The sequence below is a fragment of the Solenopsis invicta genome, chromosome 6, assembly GCF_016802725.1.
Source record: "Solenopsis invicta isolate M01_SB chromosome 6, UNIL_Sinv_3.0, whole genome shotgun sequence".
In the NCBI taxonomy this organism is placed as follows: domain Eukaryota; kingdom Metazoa; phylum Arthropoda; class Insecta; order Hymenoptera; family Formicidae; genus Solenopsis; species Solenopsis invicta.
In genome coordinates, this window is record NC_052669.1 from 10831948 (window position 1) to 10850853 (window position 18906).

The following is an 18906-nucleotide window of genomic DNA, read 5'->3' on the forward strand; positions in this document are numbered from 1 at the left end:
CATTATCTACATGTCACGACCAAAGACAAATATTAATTTCAAGATTTCTTAATATGCGATTACATCAATTATCACATTGTCAAGAAAGTAATAGGAATACTGCTTTCGCTAGTAAGAGCATGGGTTCAAGATTACTTGCTGACTCTTTTAACCCACACCACAAATAGCTTTAACGTAAAGCGCAAATTTTTTATTTCAAATAGATATATTCTTTCACAATTGTGATATTTTATAAGTTTGATTTCTTTAAAGATTATTTTATACATTGTTAACTAGATTCTATATAGTAATTAAGGCTGATAGTTATATATATTAACAATAAGTAAACATTATCAAAGCGATATTCAAAAAGACAAAGCAATTTTTATATTGTTCTTCACAGATCTGTGATATTTACAAGATTTTACATTACATTTTTAGTTTATTTTATAAAACGTTAATATTTTACATTGCAAATTACATACTGATAGTTATATACTTTAACAATTAATAAATAAAATACTTCTGATGTGATAAGTATTTAAAAAACATTTTTATGTAAAAAAGCAATTTTTTTAAATGAATTGTTCTTTATTGTATTGTTCTTCATAATTCTATTTCTCGAATTTCAGTTTTTTCTTTTAATTTTTTTTTTTTTATGTTAACTACGTTCCATGTAAGACTGCTAATCATAGTTACATAACAATAGTTTAACACTAATATAGAAATGTGAAAAAGAAATAAATAAATATTTTTCTATTACATATTGTTTTTATACTTTATTATTTGTATATCAAAATTTAAAGTTAAATTTGAAATTTTATATATTTGTCCGAAAATCATAATATAAAATTTTGTTAACAATATTAAACACATACAGTTCATTCTATTTTTAAGATATAGATAAAAATATTTTCAGGGTTTCTGTAACTTCAGTAATGAATAAACAGTTTCTTTTTCATTTTAAATTCTAGTAATAATCATGATGACAGCTCTATATTGATCATTTTTTTAATTTATCCTGAATTTTCGTAAGAGACAATGTTGACAGTAGTCGCACCTCATGGCTACGCGAGTTTAAATTACGTGCGAAAAACTCTAGCCAATCAGAGAAATATTACGATCACGTGACTGTTGGCGCATCTCTGTTTACTATAGGGTCTCTAATATTGGCAATATCAAAAAATTTATCTTACAAACAAACTTTGTAGTTAATTTTTAGTCTTTGGAAGTTCTTGTGCTCTTTAATTCCTATTTTAAAACCAAATTATTGTTAGTAAATAATATTTTAATCAATAATACATAATTACAATAATTTTCTAAATAATTAAAATACAAGAAATTAAATTAACCTCTCTGCTGATATTTGCAAGCCAACAATAATCACAAATTTAACTTACATTACGGAACACAGCGTAGTTAGTTACAGTGTTACCAATTTTATGATTAAAAAGACTATTTTCAATAGAACTTTCGGAATACACCCTTGGATTGGATTAAAAGTCACTGCATGACTGTACTCGAATTACTCAAAAACGTGCTATTAGTGATTGCGGGTGCGTTCAGTTATTTACTCTTATGAGAAATTCATACTGCGGGTTCAAAATAATTGTCAAAAAAGTATTAACATCAGTATGTACATATAACTACAACCGGAAAACTTGTTATAGAATTTTTTATATTTTAAAATAATAAAATAATACAAAATAAAAAACTTTTTATAAAATTAATTATACACGCACACATAAAATATTACACATTTATAGATGTGTTTGAAAACTGCATTATTATGATTATTAATCGTAATTAGTTGGCAAATAAGACATTTTTAATTTGCTAAAACTCCGTAATAATTGCTTGCTGATGAAAGATTCACAAAAAATTAACAGATATCAATTCTGACAAATTTTCTTCTTTATTTTATTCATTGACATCCAAATTTTTACTTGTATCTTAATTTTTTTTACATTGCACGCATGTTATATGTATAAACAACATAAAACATTTTATTACAGATTATAAATTATTACACGTATTCTACGATAATAAAACCAAAATAATCTGTATTATACATTATTGTATTCGATTTCAACAATTGCATATGCAATATATGCAATTGCAGCTGGGAAAAATTTTTGGTACAATCATTACATACATATATTTTATTATACATATACATAGAGGGTAACATAAAATATTCACTTATGCTCTCGTGGGTTGATAAAACGATTAAAACTGAGAAAAAAGTCTTTTACCATTTTTCAAAATTCGCAATAGTTATCGAAATAAAAATTAATGTAGTTGACAAATGAGCACATACTTTCCCATCCACCGCACGGCGGAATCGTCCGTCGGTCGCTAAACTGTAGGCAGCCGCAGCAGGTAGCGCAGTGAGGTGGGTAAGACAGCCATTGCTGCTTCTCCCCTGTCATCATGCTCCTCTCATCCTGCTGCGGTTGCCTATGGTTTGGCGACAGACAGGCGGAGGGTAGGGATATGTACTCATTTGCCGATTATATTAATTTTTATCTCGGTAACTATTGCGAATTTTGAAAAATAATAAAGGACTTTTCTTTTCAGTTTTATTTGCTCTATCAATCCATGAGAGCATAAATAAATATTTTTTAACATTCTGTATATTTGATGTATAATTGTAATATAAAAAATGTTTTTCCGGATACGCGTACACATCAACAATTGTTGTCAAAATATAATTGCTATTACATTGCGGATTAATATTACTTGAATATTATAGACAATATAAACTTGTCTTACACTATCAAACGTAAAAATTAAAGATAATTTTGTACCTAGATGCAAAACTAATTAGTGGACCATGTACGTTATTGACTGTAATTGTTTAATTATTCCAAAGTTGCGAGTACCGTAAAGTATGACATCGAGGTTTGCACGACCTACGAAAAGTATCATTGAAATCATTTTATAACATGTATCATAATGGCGATATACGATATTATACAGAGTGTTTTAGATTACCCGTACATCCCTTATTGCAGGATTAGATTTAATCAAAAGTATGTTCAGACAAAAGTTGTAAGGTTTTAAAAGATCTATTTATTAATCTTATTAGTTTAACCTTGGATGGTGTCGCCAAGGTCACATCAAAACACATTAACTTTTTTAAATGGAATACCTTATTTTTGATTCCAGAATCTAATAGCTGGTATTAAAAGTTTTTCAAAACTTTACAAGAAAGTTTATTTTTGTTGAATTCTTTTCGAGTTTTGAGGTTTGAAAGCTACAATGTACTGTAACTTTCAAGCATCATAACTCGGAAAGTACTCAACGAAAATAAACTTTTCTGTAAGGTTTTGGTAAGCTCTTGATACCAGCTATTAGATTTTGGAATCAAAAATAGAATGTTCTATTTAAAAAAGTTAATGTGATTTTGATGTGACCTTGACGATGCCATCCAAGGTCAAACTAATAAGATCAATAAATAGATTTTTTGAAACCTTATAACTTTTGTTGAAACATATTTTTGATTAGACTTAATCCTGCGAAGATAAAAGGGGTGTATGTACAGTGCGTTGCATTGATGCCTGGGTACCGATTTTAGGGACCACGTTTCTTTCTTGATTATTTTTATGTTTATGACTGAATGCTGCGGTGATCGTTGACCATTAAACTATACTCTAACTGGAATGGGCACTAGCCGCCAGAAAACGTGACAAGAGAGAGCCATTTCGAAGGGCCACCTCTCTTTGTCAGTACAGTCACGTTAGAAAGTTTTGCAGTACCGGCACATGAGAATAGATAAACGAGCGACTTGAGCGACATACATAAATAAAACAAAAGCAAAATTGTATTATATTTTTTTAAATATTTAAATAACTTTTTAAGTAAAAGTTAATTTCTTCCTCGTTTCCACGAATTCCGTTACATGCTGTATCAACATGAAAACAAAGAAGAAATTTAAGTGAGTAAGAATGTAAGGTGAATGCTGACGCATGCGCAGAGAATGCTTAGAAAAAGAGAGGTGGCCCCTCGCATCATACTATTTGTATCACGTTTCCCGCTTACGGACGTTATATGGCAGTGCCCATTCCAGTTAGAGTACAGTTCAATGTCGTTGACAGCAGTATTTGGTCATGAACATAAAAATAACTAAAAAAGAAACGTGGTCCTTAAAATCGGTACCTCAGGCATCAATGCAACGCACTGTACAAGTGGTCTGAAACACCTTGTATATGCTCATCTTTACCGTGGTAAAATTCTCCATTGAGAAAATGTAGATCTTGCAGGCGCTGAAGAAAATAGGTTGAAGAGTCTTTTGCATTATAAACAGAAGCATTTTTTGCAATTTGGGAGATGTTTCGTACCAAAGACTACTATAGCTGCAATGCTTCAGTGATACGTTAACTAAATTTTGTAATTAAGTATTAGATAATAATTATTATGGAAAATTTGTCATCTTACATTTTATCGCGTGTTTGAAGACTGTGATCTATCAGCTTTTGTCCCTCAAAACTGAGGCAAAATAGATGAATCAGTTGACTAAGGACATAAAATACATACCTCACTACTACTAAAACATGGGCGTTCTGCTGCGTAATCTCCAGTATGAAAAATGTAATACTTTAATTTCTCGTACATGTGTTTTCTTATACAATTTTTAAGTGAAATATGCAATTATATATATAGGATGTCCCAGACCAATGTATACAGATTATTACGATGAGGTACAAGGCAACGAGATAAATAAAAAATTAATACTTTTTTGCGATATTTGTAATAATTTTCGAATAATAAAATATTAAAGTCAGCCGAATAAGAGCGCGCGCAGAGACAGCAGTTGCTCGTCTGAGCCGTAAGACCGCCTACTGCGACCCGATTGTAAGCGACGGTAAATAGCACGCGACGAGGGGAAGGATAACTTGGCACCGCACCGCTCCCTCATGCCCCCGCACCGTACCGTGGCTTGCGGTCCTATGACCTATGGCTCAGGCGAGCGACTGCTTGTCTCTCTGTGCGCTCTTATTCGTCTGACCAGGGGCGAATTAACAAATTTGTCGCCCCTAGGCCGTTTATACACTGCCGCCTTCCCTCTCCACATTTCTTGGATAATTCATGCAGATAAAAAGAATTAAGTGTATAGCTCTGATTAATCTCTAATACATATTTGTAAATTATCAAAACGTAAATAATTGTATTTATTGATTGTTGATATTATGTACATTCTATATTTTCCTATGTTATTTTGTAAGAATTTTTTATTATATTTTAATATAATATATTTACCGATATCACAAGTGATAATGTAAGGAATGTACGTAAACAAAAGATTCAATTATTAACACAGCTTTTATTTTAATTTAAACATGAAATAGAATAAATTAGACGACTTTGCGTCTCGATTTTTCTTTTGCAAAATCATTTATAATGTCGTTAAAGTCTAAACTATTTAGAATATCTAATTCTATACAGAGGACAGCTAGAGTATTGAGTCGGTCTTCTAACATAGTTGATCAAAGATAATTTTTTATACGTCGCAAGAAAGAGAATAAACGCTCGGCTGTGCAGTTTGCTATGGGAATGCACACATACATCCGTAATGCTACGTCAATATTAGGATAAAGATCCCGCAAATTTTTTTCATACATCCATTTGCAAAGCTGAAGTGGTGTCTTCGGAATTAGATTATCTTTATCTACATTAATATGTCCTTTAAAATGTAGCAGTTCACCCAATAACGAGTCCTCTAAATCATTTGGATATCGACTAAGTAGAATCTTTCCCTCTTCTTCCAATTGGACGGTGGTGAGCTGATTTATTTTCGATTTTGCAGTAAATGGTTGATCGAATTGTGCATACGCAATTTGTCTTTTAATTAATTCACAACGTAATTGGTCAATAATAACCAGAAATGTATTTCTTTTAAAGTGGTCGCTACCAGTTACATTTAATATTTCATTAGGTTCCTCGTCATGGTGAAGTATCCTCTTTCTTTTTCTTTGAGTATCAAACTCATAAGTTTTGACACTAGATTTATTAAGAGCTTTATCTTCAAATAATTTGAATTGTTCCCGAGTAGTTCCCATAAGTGTTATAAGGGAGTTATACAACTCAACAACAGTACTTAAATCAATATTGACTTTCTGCAGTAACTTATTTGTTGCATTTAAACGATCTAACAAGAAGCTCCAAAACATAGCCATGAATGCTGTTTCAAGTCGTTCTAGTCGTAAACGCAAGGCTTTTGCTTCATTTCTGGTAGATGTCTTCTGAGTTAAATCCTGTTCTAATGTTATGATAGCGTTCAGGATTAGCGAGACCAAGACTCCATCAGAGCTTTACAAGCATCATCACGTGCAGACAAACGTGTTTGAGAAAGACTTTTCAATGAAACATTGCTTGATGTTGAGGCATCTGAAGAATTTTTTTGTAGGACCTCCCATTGATATGTCGAAGCTGTAAAGAAATTGTATAATAACTGAAGTAAGCTGAAAAATGATGTTGCTTCGGGACAGCACTCAGCAGCACAAGTTCCGACCAGGTTTAAAGAATGTGCAGAACATGGAGCATACTCAGCCAGTGGATTTACGTTCTTGATTCTGAAGTCCTGAATATATACTTAACATGTTACTGGCATTGTCGTATGATTGACCACGGCAGTCATTAATATCTAACTTGTAAATTTCTAGTGTTTTAATTACAGCATTAAATATATCTTCCGCTTTGTGGCCAGTGTTAGGAATAAATTTGATGAAACGTTCAACTGGCGAGCCATTCTTATTTACATAACGCACGACAAAAGAAAGCTGGTCAATATGAGACATGTCAGGTGTAGAGTCTACAATGATGGAAAAGTACTTTGCATCTCTAATTTTGTTAATAATCTTTGAAACGACTTTGCGAGCAATTATCTGGATAAATTTATTACAAACTGTTGAAGATAAATAAAAAGTATGTCCACGACCTGGGTTACCAACCTTCTTAATGTGATTTGCTAGAAACAAATCATATCTAGCAATTACCTACAGTAACATCCATATAATTTCCATTTTGATCCTATCCAAAATTTTCATCATGGCCCCTAAAAGGTAGACCTCTTGAAGCAAGTGTTTTTATCACTACTACTACTCTATGAAGAACTTTTCTCGAGTAGATCATTTCTTCATTTAGTTGTTGGATCAAATATTTATCTATTCTACCTAACACAGTTTCTCTTTTCATCAAATCAAGAATGCATGTCTTGTGATTATTAGAATTTTCATGTTCCGTTAGACGTTCTGAAGCATTTTTCCAGTCGTTGAAGCCTTTCATACTAAGTACTGAATGTTGTGTTGTTTTTCTTTGGAATAAACAACATGTACCACAAAAAACGCGTCCCATGCTCTCAGAGTAAACCAACCACGATCGTGGCTGAAGTTCTCCATTTGCAAGCTTTCTATTAAAAATATTTTTTGTAAGCATTCGAGTCTTATCTGTGTACTGTCGTTTTGATTTAGAAAAGTCAGTATTCTTGTTTTGCTCATATCCATGCATGGCCACATAATCTCGAGTATAATCATTAATAAGCCACGCGACAGGATCATTTGGCAAAATTTGGTCTGCATCACGTACAACGGTCTCATTATTTACTGATTTCTAAAATACAAATATTTTCTATTTTTTTGTAACGTTGCCGATTTTCTCTCTCGCGGACTAGCTCGTCGGAGCGGTGCGATTGAAAGGGCTCGCGCGGGAAGCGGAGGAAAGAGTCGGACGTGCGTAAATAATGAGTCGGCGGTATGTGCGTGTGCTAGAGTTTTACACGTGCTTTTTATTTTACGACGTTCAAATGGGTACAGATGCTTGTTGCGCGCGGATGGACAAAATACAGGAATTTAGAACGGCGCGCAAACGGACAAAATACAAGAATTTAGAACGGCGCGCGGACGGACAGATTTCGGTGAACGCGGCTATTTACAGTTTTCAGTATGTACAGATGCTTCGCGAGGTGTCGCCAGGCGACGGGACGCGAGCGATGCTCGGATGCGGGCGCGGCTTTCCCGCGGTGTCGCGACGCGCGTAGGGCGGAGCTTCGCGATGTGATGTGGCAACGCGCGAATCGGTAGGGCGACCGCGGCCGCGTGCGGGCCGATGATGATGGCGGCTGGGATGCCACGAAACGCGCCGAGTACCTCGGCCGAAATCCCGTGTCAGCGATTCCGCTTGGTTGCGTTTCGTGGCGGAGCGGAATGTAACCGCGGCTCGGGAGCTGATCGGGGGTCCTCCCCTCGCCAAGGACCTTGACGAGAGTTGGACGCTCGGGCTCGAGAGAATGCGGAGGATGAGGAGCGGTGCGGAAATCTGCGGAGTACCTCCGCCGTAGCCAAGCAACCTTCGACCACTTCTATTCCCGGGATTGTCAGGCGCAGCGGATCAGCGGGTGATGCTGGCTGACGAGAAACAGGTGCCTTTTTCGGAGCACGCGGCCCTATATATACCCGGCGACTCCGTTTGCCTCCGTCATTTTCGGCGCTTGACGGCGGGGTCGCCGGAGTGGGGCGAACGCGCGCTCCCTCGCATGCGCGTGCGCGCCGACTTGACGCGCGCGATGGACCGACACGATCTTAGTGCGCGAAGTTTCTGTTAACTTTTATATTTGGGTGCCCGAGGCACCCCCGGTTATAACCCGGCGGCTCTCTTTCTCCGGCTGTCGGTGGCCGGGGACGATGCATCGTATTTTCGGGGGTGTGCATCGTTACATCACCCCCCTCCTAACAAGTGCCTGAATTCGAGGCACATTATTATGTCTCTCGGGGAGGCAGCTCTCGGATCCGGCGGACGCTTCCGTTATGGTTGAACCGGATGTGCCATCGTTTCCCGCCTTGTCGCGTTTTCCACTCGCGTGCTGAGTGGGCGGCGAAGTGGGGCACCTCCACGATTAAGCCGTGCTCGACCTCGACTGGGATGGGTGGCGGTGGCAGCGGTCCCATTACTCGTGCCGGCTCCAACGTCGGGCGAGATTGTGATGCCCGTCGTGGTGGTTGACGAGGTTTAGGTCGTGCCGTTGGCGGGTTCAGCAACCAGGCCCTCTTTACTTCGTTGCGGCGGTCTGACGGTTGTCGTAGTCGGCCGTTTCGTTGCCCGACGATCGGGTGGCGGTTTGCCTCTACGGCAGCAGTAGCTGGCGGTTGGCTGGTCCGCAAGGAATCCCATGCCGGGTCGATTGCCGGGTCGTAACCCTCTGTTTCGCCGAGCAGACGATTAATCTCGTCGACGATATCGCGCTCTGTGCGTTCCATGTCGCTGGGACAGTCGGTTCGCTAGTGGCGAGCTGTGTTTCTTGTCGAATTTAACGGCTGACCTCCCCTCCTATTCCTCGTCGTCCTTCTCGTCCCCGGTGTTTTGGTTTGGCGTGTTGTCATTTTCCGGCGGAGCGTCGGTATCATCTCCGGAGTCGGTCTCGCTTTCGGTCTCCCCTCTCTGGCCCTCGGTGCGTGGTGCTGGTTTGAGATGCTGTATGTGTACGTGTCGAGTCCACCGCCCGCGTCGGTCGCGTAGGTCAACAATCACGGGCGAGATGATTTTGCGTATTTCGAGGGGGCCTTGAAATTTCGGAGCGAGCTTGGCGTTAAACGCGTCGGCTTTGTTCGAGAGTGGGTGGTCTCGTTTCCACACCCATTCCTCGATCTGCGGTCGCCAGGCGCGGCGTCGGAGATCGTAATGTTTTTGCTGGCGTTGGAATGCGCGCGCTAGGTGTATCCGCACGAGTTCGTGTGCTTTCTCGAGGTAGCGGCGTGTGGTATCCGGAGGCGGGGCCGGTTGCGGCGGGGCTTCGTTGTTGAGCGCGGGGGTAACTAGTTCTCGCCCGAAATTGACGAAGGCGGGCGTATACCCGGTTGCCTCGTGCCGCGCCGTATTGTAAGCCATTTGTAACTCGGGTATTCGTTCGTCCCAGTTTCGGTGATCGCGGTCGACGTACTGGGCGATCATTGTTTTGATTGTTCTGTTTGTGCGTTCGACTGGATTACAATGCGGCGCGTACGTCGGCGTGCATACATGGCGGACGCGGTAGGCGGTGAGCAGTTCGCTCAGCTGCTTTGACTTAAGTTGGGTCCCGTTATCGGATATGATGCTCTCCGGGCATCCGTGGCGGAGGATGACCTGTTCCGCGATGGCGCGGGTGACGGCAGGCGCGGTTGCTCGGCGGAGGGGGCGCATTTCGACCCATTTCGAGAAACGATCCTGCATATTCAGTAGCCAGGTGTGGCCTTGTTTGGAGCGAGGGAGGGGCCCTACCAGGTCTAGCGTTACTTGTTGCCAGGGGCGGTCCACGTGCGTTGCGTGCAGGTTCCCGGCGGTCCGGCGTTGGTCTACCTTGTGTCGGAGGCAGTTCTCGCACTTACGTACGTACGTTGCGATCTCGCGGAACATGCCCGGCCAATAGTACGAGCGGACTATCCGAGTGATGGTCTTGGCCACGCCGAAGTGGCCGGCGGTCGCGTCGTCGTGATTCCGGCTTAGGATTTCCGCTCGCTCGTGTCGCGGTACGCAGCGTTTCCACTGGCTACCTGCGGGTATCTCGGCGAAGTCCAGGCTATGCTGGACGTGTCGGTATAACTTTCCCTCACGGAGGGTGAAGTCGGGCAGGGCGGCCGGGTCGTTTTGCACGGTTTGCAGCGTGCGCCGGTACCAGCGATCGGCGGGGGCGTTCTCCGCGGCGGCGGCGGTAGGCTGGCGTGACAGCGCGTCGGCGACGCGGTTTAGGGCCCCTTTACGGTACTTGATCTCCATGTCGTGTTGTTGTATTTCGAATGCCCATTGACCGAGGCGTCCGGTCGGCGCGTCAAGCTTTTGTAGCCACCGTAGCGATTGGTGGTGGGTGATGACCGTAAAGGGGTATTCCTCGAGGTACTCCCGCATCCGCCGTATTCCCCAGGTCACGGCTAAGCATTCCAGCTCGGTGGCGCTATAATTTCTTTCGGCCGGATTTAATGTGCGACTCGCGTACGCGATGACCCGTTCTCCTTCGGGGAAAAATTGAGTCAGTACGGCCCCGAGTCCGGTGTTACTTGCGTCGGTTTGGAGGAAGAAGCGTCGCGAAAAATCTGGGCAGGTCAGGACGGGTGCGGAGGTGAGTGTGTCCTTTAGTTTTTGAAATGCGGCTTCCTCGTCGGCGCTCCATTTCCAGCGCGCGCGTTTCTTTGTGAGCGCGGTCAACGGGGCGGCCACGGTGGCAAAGTCGCGGATGAATCGTCGGTACCATGAGGCGATGCCCAAGAATTGCCGTATCTGTTTAACGGTGGTTGGGGCTGGCCAGTCTGTGATGGCCTTAACCTTCTCCGGGTCGGTCTGGATACTATTTTGGCCGACTATATGTCCGAGGTATTTCAATTGTCCTACGCAAAATCGGCACTTATCGGGATTTAGGCGTAGGTTTGCCTCGCGGAGTCGTCGGAAAACCTCACGTAGCGTGCGGAGATGTTCGTCGAACGTAGGGCTGATAACGATAATATCGTCTAAGTATACGAAGACCCGTGGTTCGAGATCGGGGCCCAGGACGGTGTCCAGTAAGCGCTGGAACGTAGCCAGTGCCGAGTGGAGGCCGAACGGCATTACGGTAAACTGGTACAGCCCCTTCCCCGGCACGGTGAACGCGGTCACGGGTCGGCTTTCGGCGGTCAGCGGGACCTGCCAGTACCCGTGGCGTAGGTCGAGTGTCGAAAGAAATGCCGCGTCGCGTAATTTATCGAGCGTGGCCGGGGAGGGGGTAGGCATCAGGTTCGGTGGCGTCGTTGACGCGGCGGAAGTCGATGCAGAATCGATACTTCCCGTCCTTCTTACGGACGATCACGACCGGGGAGCTCCAGGGGCTCTGTGACTTTTCGATTACCCCTTCCTGCAGCATTGCGTCGACTTCGGTGTTTATGACCGCCTGCATGGGTTTCGCGGCCGGTAGCGCTGTTTGATCGGAGCGCGGCCCGGTTTGAGCCGGATTGCGTGCTGGGCTAGCGGTGTCGGTCCGGAGACTTCGTCGAATAACAGTAGTTCGCGGGACAGGAAGGTTTTCAGCGTGGCTGTTTCCGTCGCGGTCAGCGGTGACGCTTTTTGCGTGACGGCGGCGTTCGGTCCGCGGTAGCGTGGCTGTGTTGGCGGTGGAGGAAGCGATGCTCCGATTTTGGCCCACGCGTCGATGCCGAGGAGTAGCGCTGTGCTCATGTTCGGCATTATGCAAAAACGGTGGCGGAATTGGCGGTGTCCGATGCGGATCGCGAGATGGATGTGGCCGGGCAAGTCTACCGGTTGTCCGTCAGCGAGCTGCACGGAGTTTGGTTCGTGCTGCACGCGGAAGCCGAGTTCCGTGGCGAGTCGCACGGTTGCCTGGTTCACGAACGATACTTCTGATCCGGAGTCGATTAATGCCAGGACGGTTCGGTCGCGGATTCGGACGGTAAGGTGCGGCCGGGGCAGGAATCTTACTCGGAGGACCGGGGAGCGGCCGGGGATTCGCCGGTCCTGGTCTCGTTTCCCGGAGGCGGATGACAGTATGCCATCCTTGCCGCATTGCGAGCAGAATTTTCGCGGTGGCCGGCGGCAGTCGAAACGAGTGTGACCTCGTTGTTTGCAGCGCCAGCAACATTCGGCGCGGTCGTACGTGGTGGCGGCGGCGGTGGTTTCGCGGTTCTTGGTTTGGGCGGCGCGTAACGCCCGGCAGCTTTCTTGTACATGCGTTCGAGTTCGGCGGTGCGTTGAAGCAGGTCGGTCGGACTACGGATGTCGTCGCGTCGGATGTGTAGCTGGTACTCCGGTTTCATGTTATCATAGAGTTGATCGATTCGGCCATTGATCGAAAACCCTCCGGCGCGTCGCATCAAGGCGAGACTTGCGGTAGCGTAACGGTGATACGGCTCGTCGGGCTTCTGCACGCGGTCGCGCAACTCGCGGATTAGGTGGCTGCGGTACCGCGGCGGTAGGTAGGTCGCCTTAAAGTCCTCCAAAAAATCGGACCAATCGCCCCAATTTTCTCGTGAATTCCGCAGCCAGAGTAACGCGTCTCCTTTCAGGAGTTCTGATAACCCTAGCAGCAGCTGGTGTTCGGAGAACCCGTACCCAGTCCGTAGCTCTTCGACTCGCTCCAGGAATCCCCATGGGTCCTTGCCGTCGAATTGTATTCCCCACTTTCTCATTTGACTCATGGTCTTGGCGGGGGACAGGTCATCGTCACCAAGGGTGGCCGGAGTGGTGTGATTGAGCGTCAATCGCGGTGGGCGGAAAAGAGGCGCGGGTGCGGCGTGGGTCAGCGACGGCCCGGGCTTAGTCGGGGGAGCTGCGGGGGCCGTGGCGTTTGTGGGCGCGCGGTATTCGTCCGGGTTTTCGTCGACGTATCGACTCATCCTTTGCCGGAGGGTGTCGAGGGTACCTTCGGTGTCGAGACCAACCGATTCCATCTCGATAACTAGTTCTTCTTTGCGGATCTCATATATCCAGCTCTTTGTTTCGGCGGACTTTCCTCCCTTCCGGTCTTGTCCCTGTTCGGGCGCCATTGTAACGTTGCCGATTTTCTCTCGCGCGGACTAGCTCGTCGGAGCGGTGCAATTGAAAGGGCTCGCTCGGGAAGCGGAGGAAAGAGTCGGACGTGCGTAAATAATGAGTGGGCGGTATATGCGTGTGCTAGAGTTTTACACGTGCTTTTTATTTTACGACGTTCGAATGGGTACAGATGCTTGTTGCGCGCGGATGGACAAAATACAGGAATTTAGAACGGCGCGCGGACGGACGAAATACAAGAATTTAGAACGGCGCGCGGACGGACAGATTTCGGTGAACGCGTCTATTTATAGTTTTCAGTATGTACAGATGCTTCGCGAGGTGTCGCCAGGCGACGGGACGCGAGCGATGCTCAGATGCGGGCGCGGCTTTCCCGCGGTGTCGCGACGCGCGTAGGGCGGAGCTTCGCGATGTGATGTGGCAACGTGCGAATCGGTAGGGCGACCGCGGCCGCGTGCGGGCCGATGATGATGGCGGCTGGGATGCCACGAAACGCGCCGAGTACCTCGGCCGAAATCCCGTGTCGGCGATTCCGCTTGGTTGCGTTTCGTGGCGGAGCGGATTGTAACCGCGGCTCGGGAGCTGATCGGGGGTCCTCCCCTCGCCAAGGACCTTGACGAGAGTTGGACGCTCGGGCTCGAGAGAATGCGGAGGATGAGGAGCGGTGCGGAAATCTGCGGAGTACCTCCGCCGTGGCCAAGCAACCTTCGACCACTTCTATTCCCGGGATTGTCAGGCGCAGCAGATCAGCGGGTGATGCTGACTGACGGGAAACAGGTGCCTTTTTCGCACGCGGCCCTATATATACCCGGCGACTCCGTTATTTGCCTCTGTTATTTTCGGCGCTTGACGGCGGGGTCGCCGGAGTGGGGCGAACGCGCGCTCCCTTGCATGCGCGTGCGCGCCGACTTGACGCGCGCGATGGACCGACACGATCTTAGCGCGCGAAGTTTCTGTTAACTTTTATATTTGGGTGCCCGAGGCACCCCCGGTTATAGTCCGGCGGCTCTCTTTCTCCGGCTGTCGGTGGCCGGGGACGATGCATCGTATTTTCGGGGGTGTGCATCGTTACATTTTTTTCATCACTCGGAGGGACAAATGCACACGCATTGTCGATTTTATCGTCAATAGTTGAAGAAGTAGTACATGATTCAATGCTTATTTCAAAATCGGTATTCTGTTGTACTACAGATTCGTTCAAAGATTTAAAATATACGTCTATTTTTGCGTTTTTGTTTAAAGTAATTTCTTTTTTCAATTTTTTTATTTGTCTTAATTTATTGTATTGACTTCCACTAAGCCTCTTTCTTCTATCACTCATGATGATAATTGTTATTATCAAGAACTGTAAAAACTAAAAACAAAAATTGCATTAAAAACGCAATATTTATTGTCATTTAACTCAATACTTAACCCAGATAACAATTTGTGACGGCTCACGTCACCCTCACAGCGTGATATCACGTATGCGTGCAACATCGCAGTCATATTGCCCTATCAATGTGATAGCGGCACGTGTGCGTGCATGGAAGGTGGCATTATGAAGTCATGCGTGAGAAGATATATGAGTGATCGAAAAGAATATTTTATATATTCTATCGTTGTGTATGATTGTATATTTATCATGGTGTATTTTTCATGGTGAGAATTTATATCACCCTCACGTGTGATACTCACACGTGCATGCACCAACGCAATCACTTTGCCTACACAACGTGACGGAGTAAAAAATGACCAAAATATTAAATCGTCATGAATTTTACAATTTTATATAATTTTCTTATTAATATAACAATATATAAAAAAATATATGTTGTAGTATCATAGGAAACATTTTATATATGATTTTTTTGTAATTTTTATTGCTAATTAATCAGAAATTATAGGACAAATACAGTTTCTTTTTTAATATCTCCTATAATTTTTAAATAATTTTCAATATGAAATTTATATATAACATACATAATTTATATATAATATAGTTTTATATTATGTACACATAATATATATAATTTTTTATTTAATATATTAAATTATTTATCTATTTATTTATCTATTTTAAGTATTTTCAATTTTAATTATGAATTTAAAAATATTACGTATTATGTAATTTACAAAATTGTGCTTCCTTTTTTAACTTTTAAATTTTATTCCATTTTATTGTAAGGCAATATTATAATCCAGTTTCTAAGTTTAAACTTGCGCGTACGTTTATTCTGAACGCACCGCAGTGACTGTGAAAAAAAAGTTCCATTCGCCGATTGGCTGCGTGTACAGTACATACATACACTGATTGTGCTTAGGATTTTGCTCATGCAATCCTATTATAATTCGTTAAGTTAACTATATTGCAGAGTGGAAGGTTGAACAAGTCCGTACCAATTAAGAAAAAGAAGAAAGTGATTGGAGGGATAATTAAATCATTTGGAGGTATGTAGATACATGTTTATTATTGTATGTTCGGATAAATGTTAAGATTACTCCCACCTCCTCCGATTTTTAGGTTCATTCGACGCGTTTTCGCACGAAATGAACGAATCTGGCAGAAAAAAGTGTCGGACTGACCCGCGAATCAGGATATCAAGCGTTAAAGTTGACGACTATTTAGGTTAGGATATCTAACCTAACGTTTGACTACGAAGATATTCGATTCGCCAGTCAGATATTCGGAAGAAACGTATACTTGTAAGTCGCGCTAATGGCGATGAAGTTTGTTATATCACGTTAATAATAATAATAATAATGTTTGTTATATACCGTAATAACAATAATAAAAAATATATATATAATTAGTGTACGTTTTTTAAAATAACCCTATGTATAATTTTAATATTTTTATTTATTATTTTATAATTTAACAATAAAATAAAATTAATATCGCTTGCACGCGTGTGGCACTCACGTGTGTAGACGATATGAATCTCAATTGGTGCACTCATATCAGATTCATGTCGCCCGCATGCGTGCGGCATTCACACGTGCGGGCGATATGAGTCTCAAATGCGGACATATCTGCATGGTGCTGTGCAGGCACACTGTGACGATTATTACGCACACGTGCGCGCACCGTGCACTCACTATGCAGGCATTTTGTTATCTGGGAACCGTCACTTTAATTAGACATTAAATATATTTCTATAAGTAACGGGATGATTAAAAAAAAACAGAATTTATAATTAAAAACAAGAAATCTTTTTAAATAAATTTTAGTTTAAATTTTATTTTTGATGACTAAAAGAAGATTCATCGGTTTTCAGAAATGTAGTTTCTTTAAGTATGCATTAACAAGAACATTTAAGTATGTATTAAAGTAGAATGCATAGGCGGATTCTAACTCGGGGATCTCAGGGGGGTGCGGGGAAGGGGGGGAATATTTCGGGTCGCGCGGGGGAACCTAACTGGCGATAAGGTCCCGCGGGTGGACCAAACCGGGTAGAGGAGGGGGAGGGGGGGCTTAAAACGAGGTCACACGTGTAAACCTAACCGGTAGTTCTGCGTAATCAATGTTTATACAAACAGAGATAACGATTCGAGGACCATGTTCTAGGCCGATGTTTAAATAAATTTGACACCTTTGAAATGTGTCGCGTGGAGGCAACTGGCCATTTAATGTAAACATGGACCATGTACTTGTCACTCTGTTTACATAAACATAATAAATCACACCGCGAGGAGGTGAGTATGGCAGTACTTTGAAATCGGAAATGGTTCTGCGTAATCAATGTTTAAGTAAACAGAGATAACGATTCGAGGACCATGTTCTTGACCGACACCTTTGAAATGTGTCGCGTGGAGGCAACTACTGACCATTTACTGTAAACATGGATCATGTACTTGTCACTCTGTTTACATAAACATAATAAATCACATCGCGAGGAGGTGTGTATGTGACTGTACTTTGAAATCGGAAATGTCTGTCATCACGAGGGGATAAGCGATACGATGGTGAATATTTTGTGGGGTGTGCGCGGCTATTTCCGCGGGGCCCGCCGCCGCCGCCGCCGCCGCCGCCGCCGCGTACGCGGAGGGGATGCGCGCTGTCTAACGCGGGGTCCGCTGGGGCGATCCGCCGCCGCCGCCGCCGCCCCCCAACGCTCGCTATCCTCTAATTTTTGGTCAAGGTGGATGCAAGAGAGAGAGAAAAGCGCTAAACAGCTCTTTCAGCTGTGCTAATAACGCGTTGAAATATTATTTAGATTTGTTTACGTGAACTCTCTTTCGTGTGCGGTTGTCGCCCAGTGGCATGTCTAATCGTGCAAGGTATCTTTCTTAGTAAAGAGAAGCGCCGATAGTCCGGCTTCTAATGACACGTGTAAATAATATTTAGATTTGTTTACGTGAGCTCTTTTTCGTGTGCGGTTGCCACTCAGTGGCATGTCTAATCTTGCAAGATATCTTTCTTAGTAAAGAGAAGCGCCGATAGTCCGGCTTCTAATGACACGTGTAAATAATATTTAGATTTGTTTATGTGAGCTCTTTTTCATGTGCGGTTGCCACCCAGTGGCATGTCTAATCTTGCAAGGTATCTTTCTTAGTAAAGATAAGCGCCGATAATCCGGCTGCTGCACGTTGAAACAATATTTAAATGATGCAAGAGGGAAGCGTTAATATTTCGATCGATTAAACAAAACTCATGTTTCAGTTATAAGTCTGGCGAATGTATTATACGATCAGTCTCGATGTGGACACCGAATCAATCGTAATAGTTACTCTATAAAAAAATAGTTGATCATATTGAAGCTCACATTAAACGCAATCAAAATACATGCAAGTGCTCCGAGAAAGCGTGTGATACGTACTAAAAACTGAAAAAAATGGAAAATAGTGAGCGAGTGGAACGCGAACTGCTCGAGCAATGCTCGCAGATTGCAAATTTAGCTGAATGTTTCGAGTGGTTGCAACGATGCGACGAGTACCTCGCGCAGCTCGAAGAACATTGTAGTGCCAAACGTCCTCGACTCGCCGTGGGAAAAAGACAATCACTTGTGTCAAGAATCGCGCGACTCAAAGGTGAAAAAGCGCAGTTAGAAAGACGTTTCATGCACGTTGGTGGCAATTATGCAAGCACTGGCGCTGATGATAAGCAATCGCTCGTATGGCGCGAGATCGAGACCGCGTTCAAGAATCGCATTGTGACTGGCGCTGTTATTAACATTGATTATATCGAGCCGCGACATTTTTTGGAGGACGCCAGTGATTTGGTGATTGAGCGAGTGCAAGACGCTATCGCGAAACATGATAGTGTAAAGGTAAACACCGTATTTAATGGTGAATATGTTAATAATCATGATGAACGTAATATTAAAAATATCGCTACGAGGAACAATGAACTTTATCGATCGTCAAATTTGCGCGAGTGGTATCAGCAGAGTGTCATCGATGTCACGTTGGCGATGCTCGACGAGTTCCAAGAACGCGATAGTGGTT

General features: G+C 43.4%; 1 protein-coding gene across 2 annotated transcripts in view; it reads right to left on the reverse strand.

Moving 5' to 3' along the window:
* Positions 1–1316: 1316 nt before the first annotated feature.
* LOC113005898 (odorant receptor 13a) overlaps positions 1317–18906 on the reverse strand; it is a 75720-nt gene continuing 58130 nt past the window's right edge. Inside the window, exons 7-9 of one of the 2 annotated variants that reach the window (XM_039451294.1) lie at positions 4420–4556; positions 4205–4337; positions 1317–2894 (exon numbers count right to left, since the gene is read on the reverse strand). In XM_039451294.1, the coding sequence (XP_039307228.1) occupies positions 2844–2894; positions 4205–4337; positions 4420–4556 (321 nt within the window). In that variant the 3' untranslated portion in view covers positions 1317–2843. Of the gene's footprint in view, positions 2895–3908; positions 4338–4419; positions 4557–18906 lie in introns of those variants that run through there. The other variant, XM_039451293.1, reaches the window with a different exon arrangement.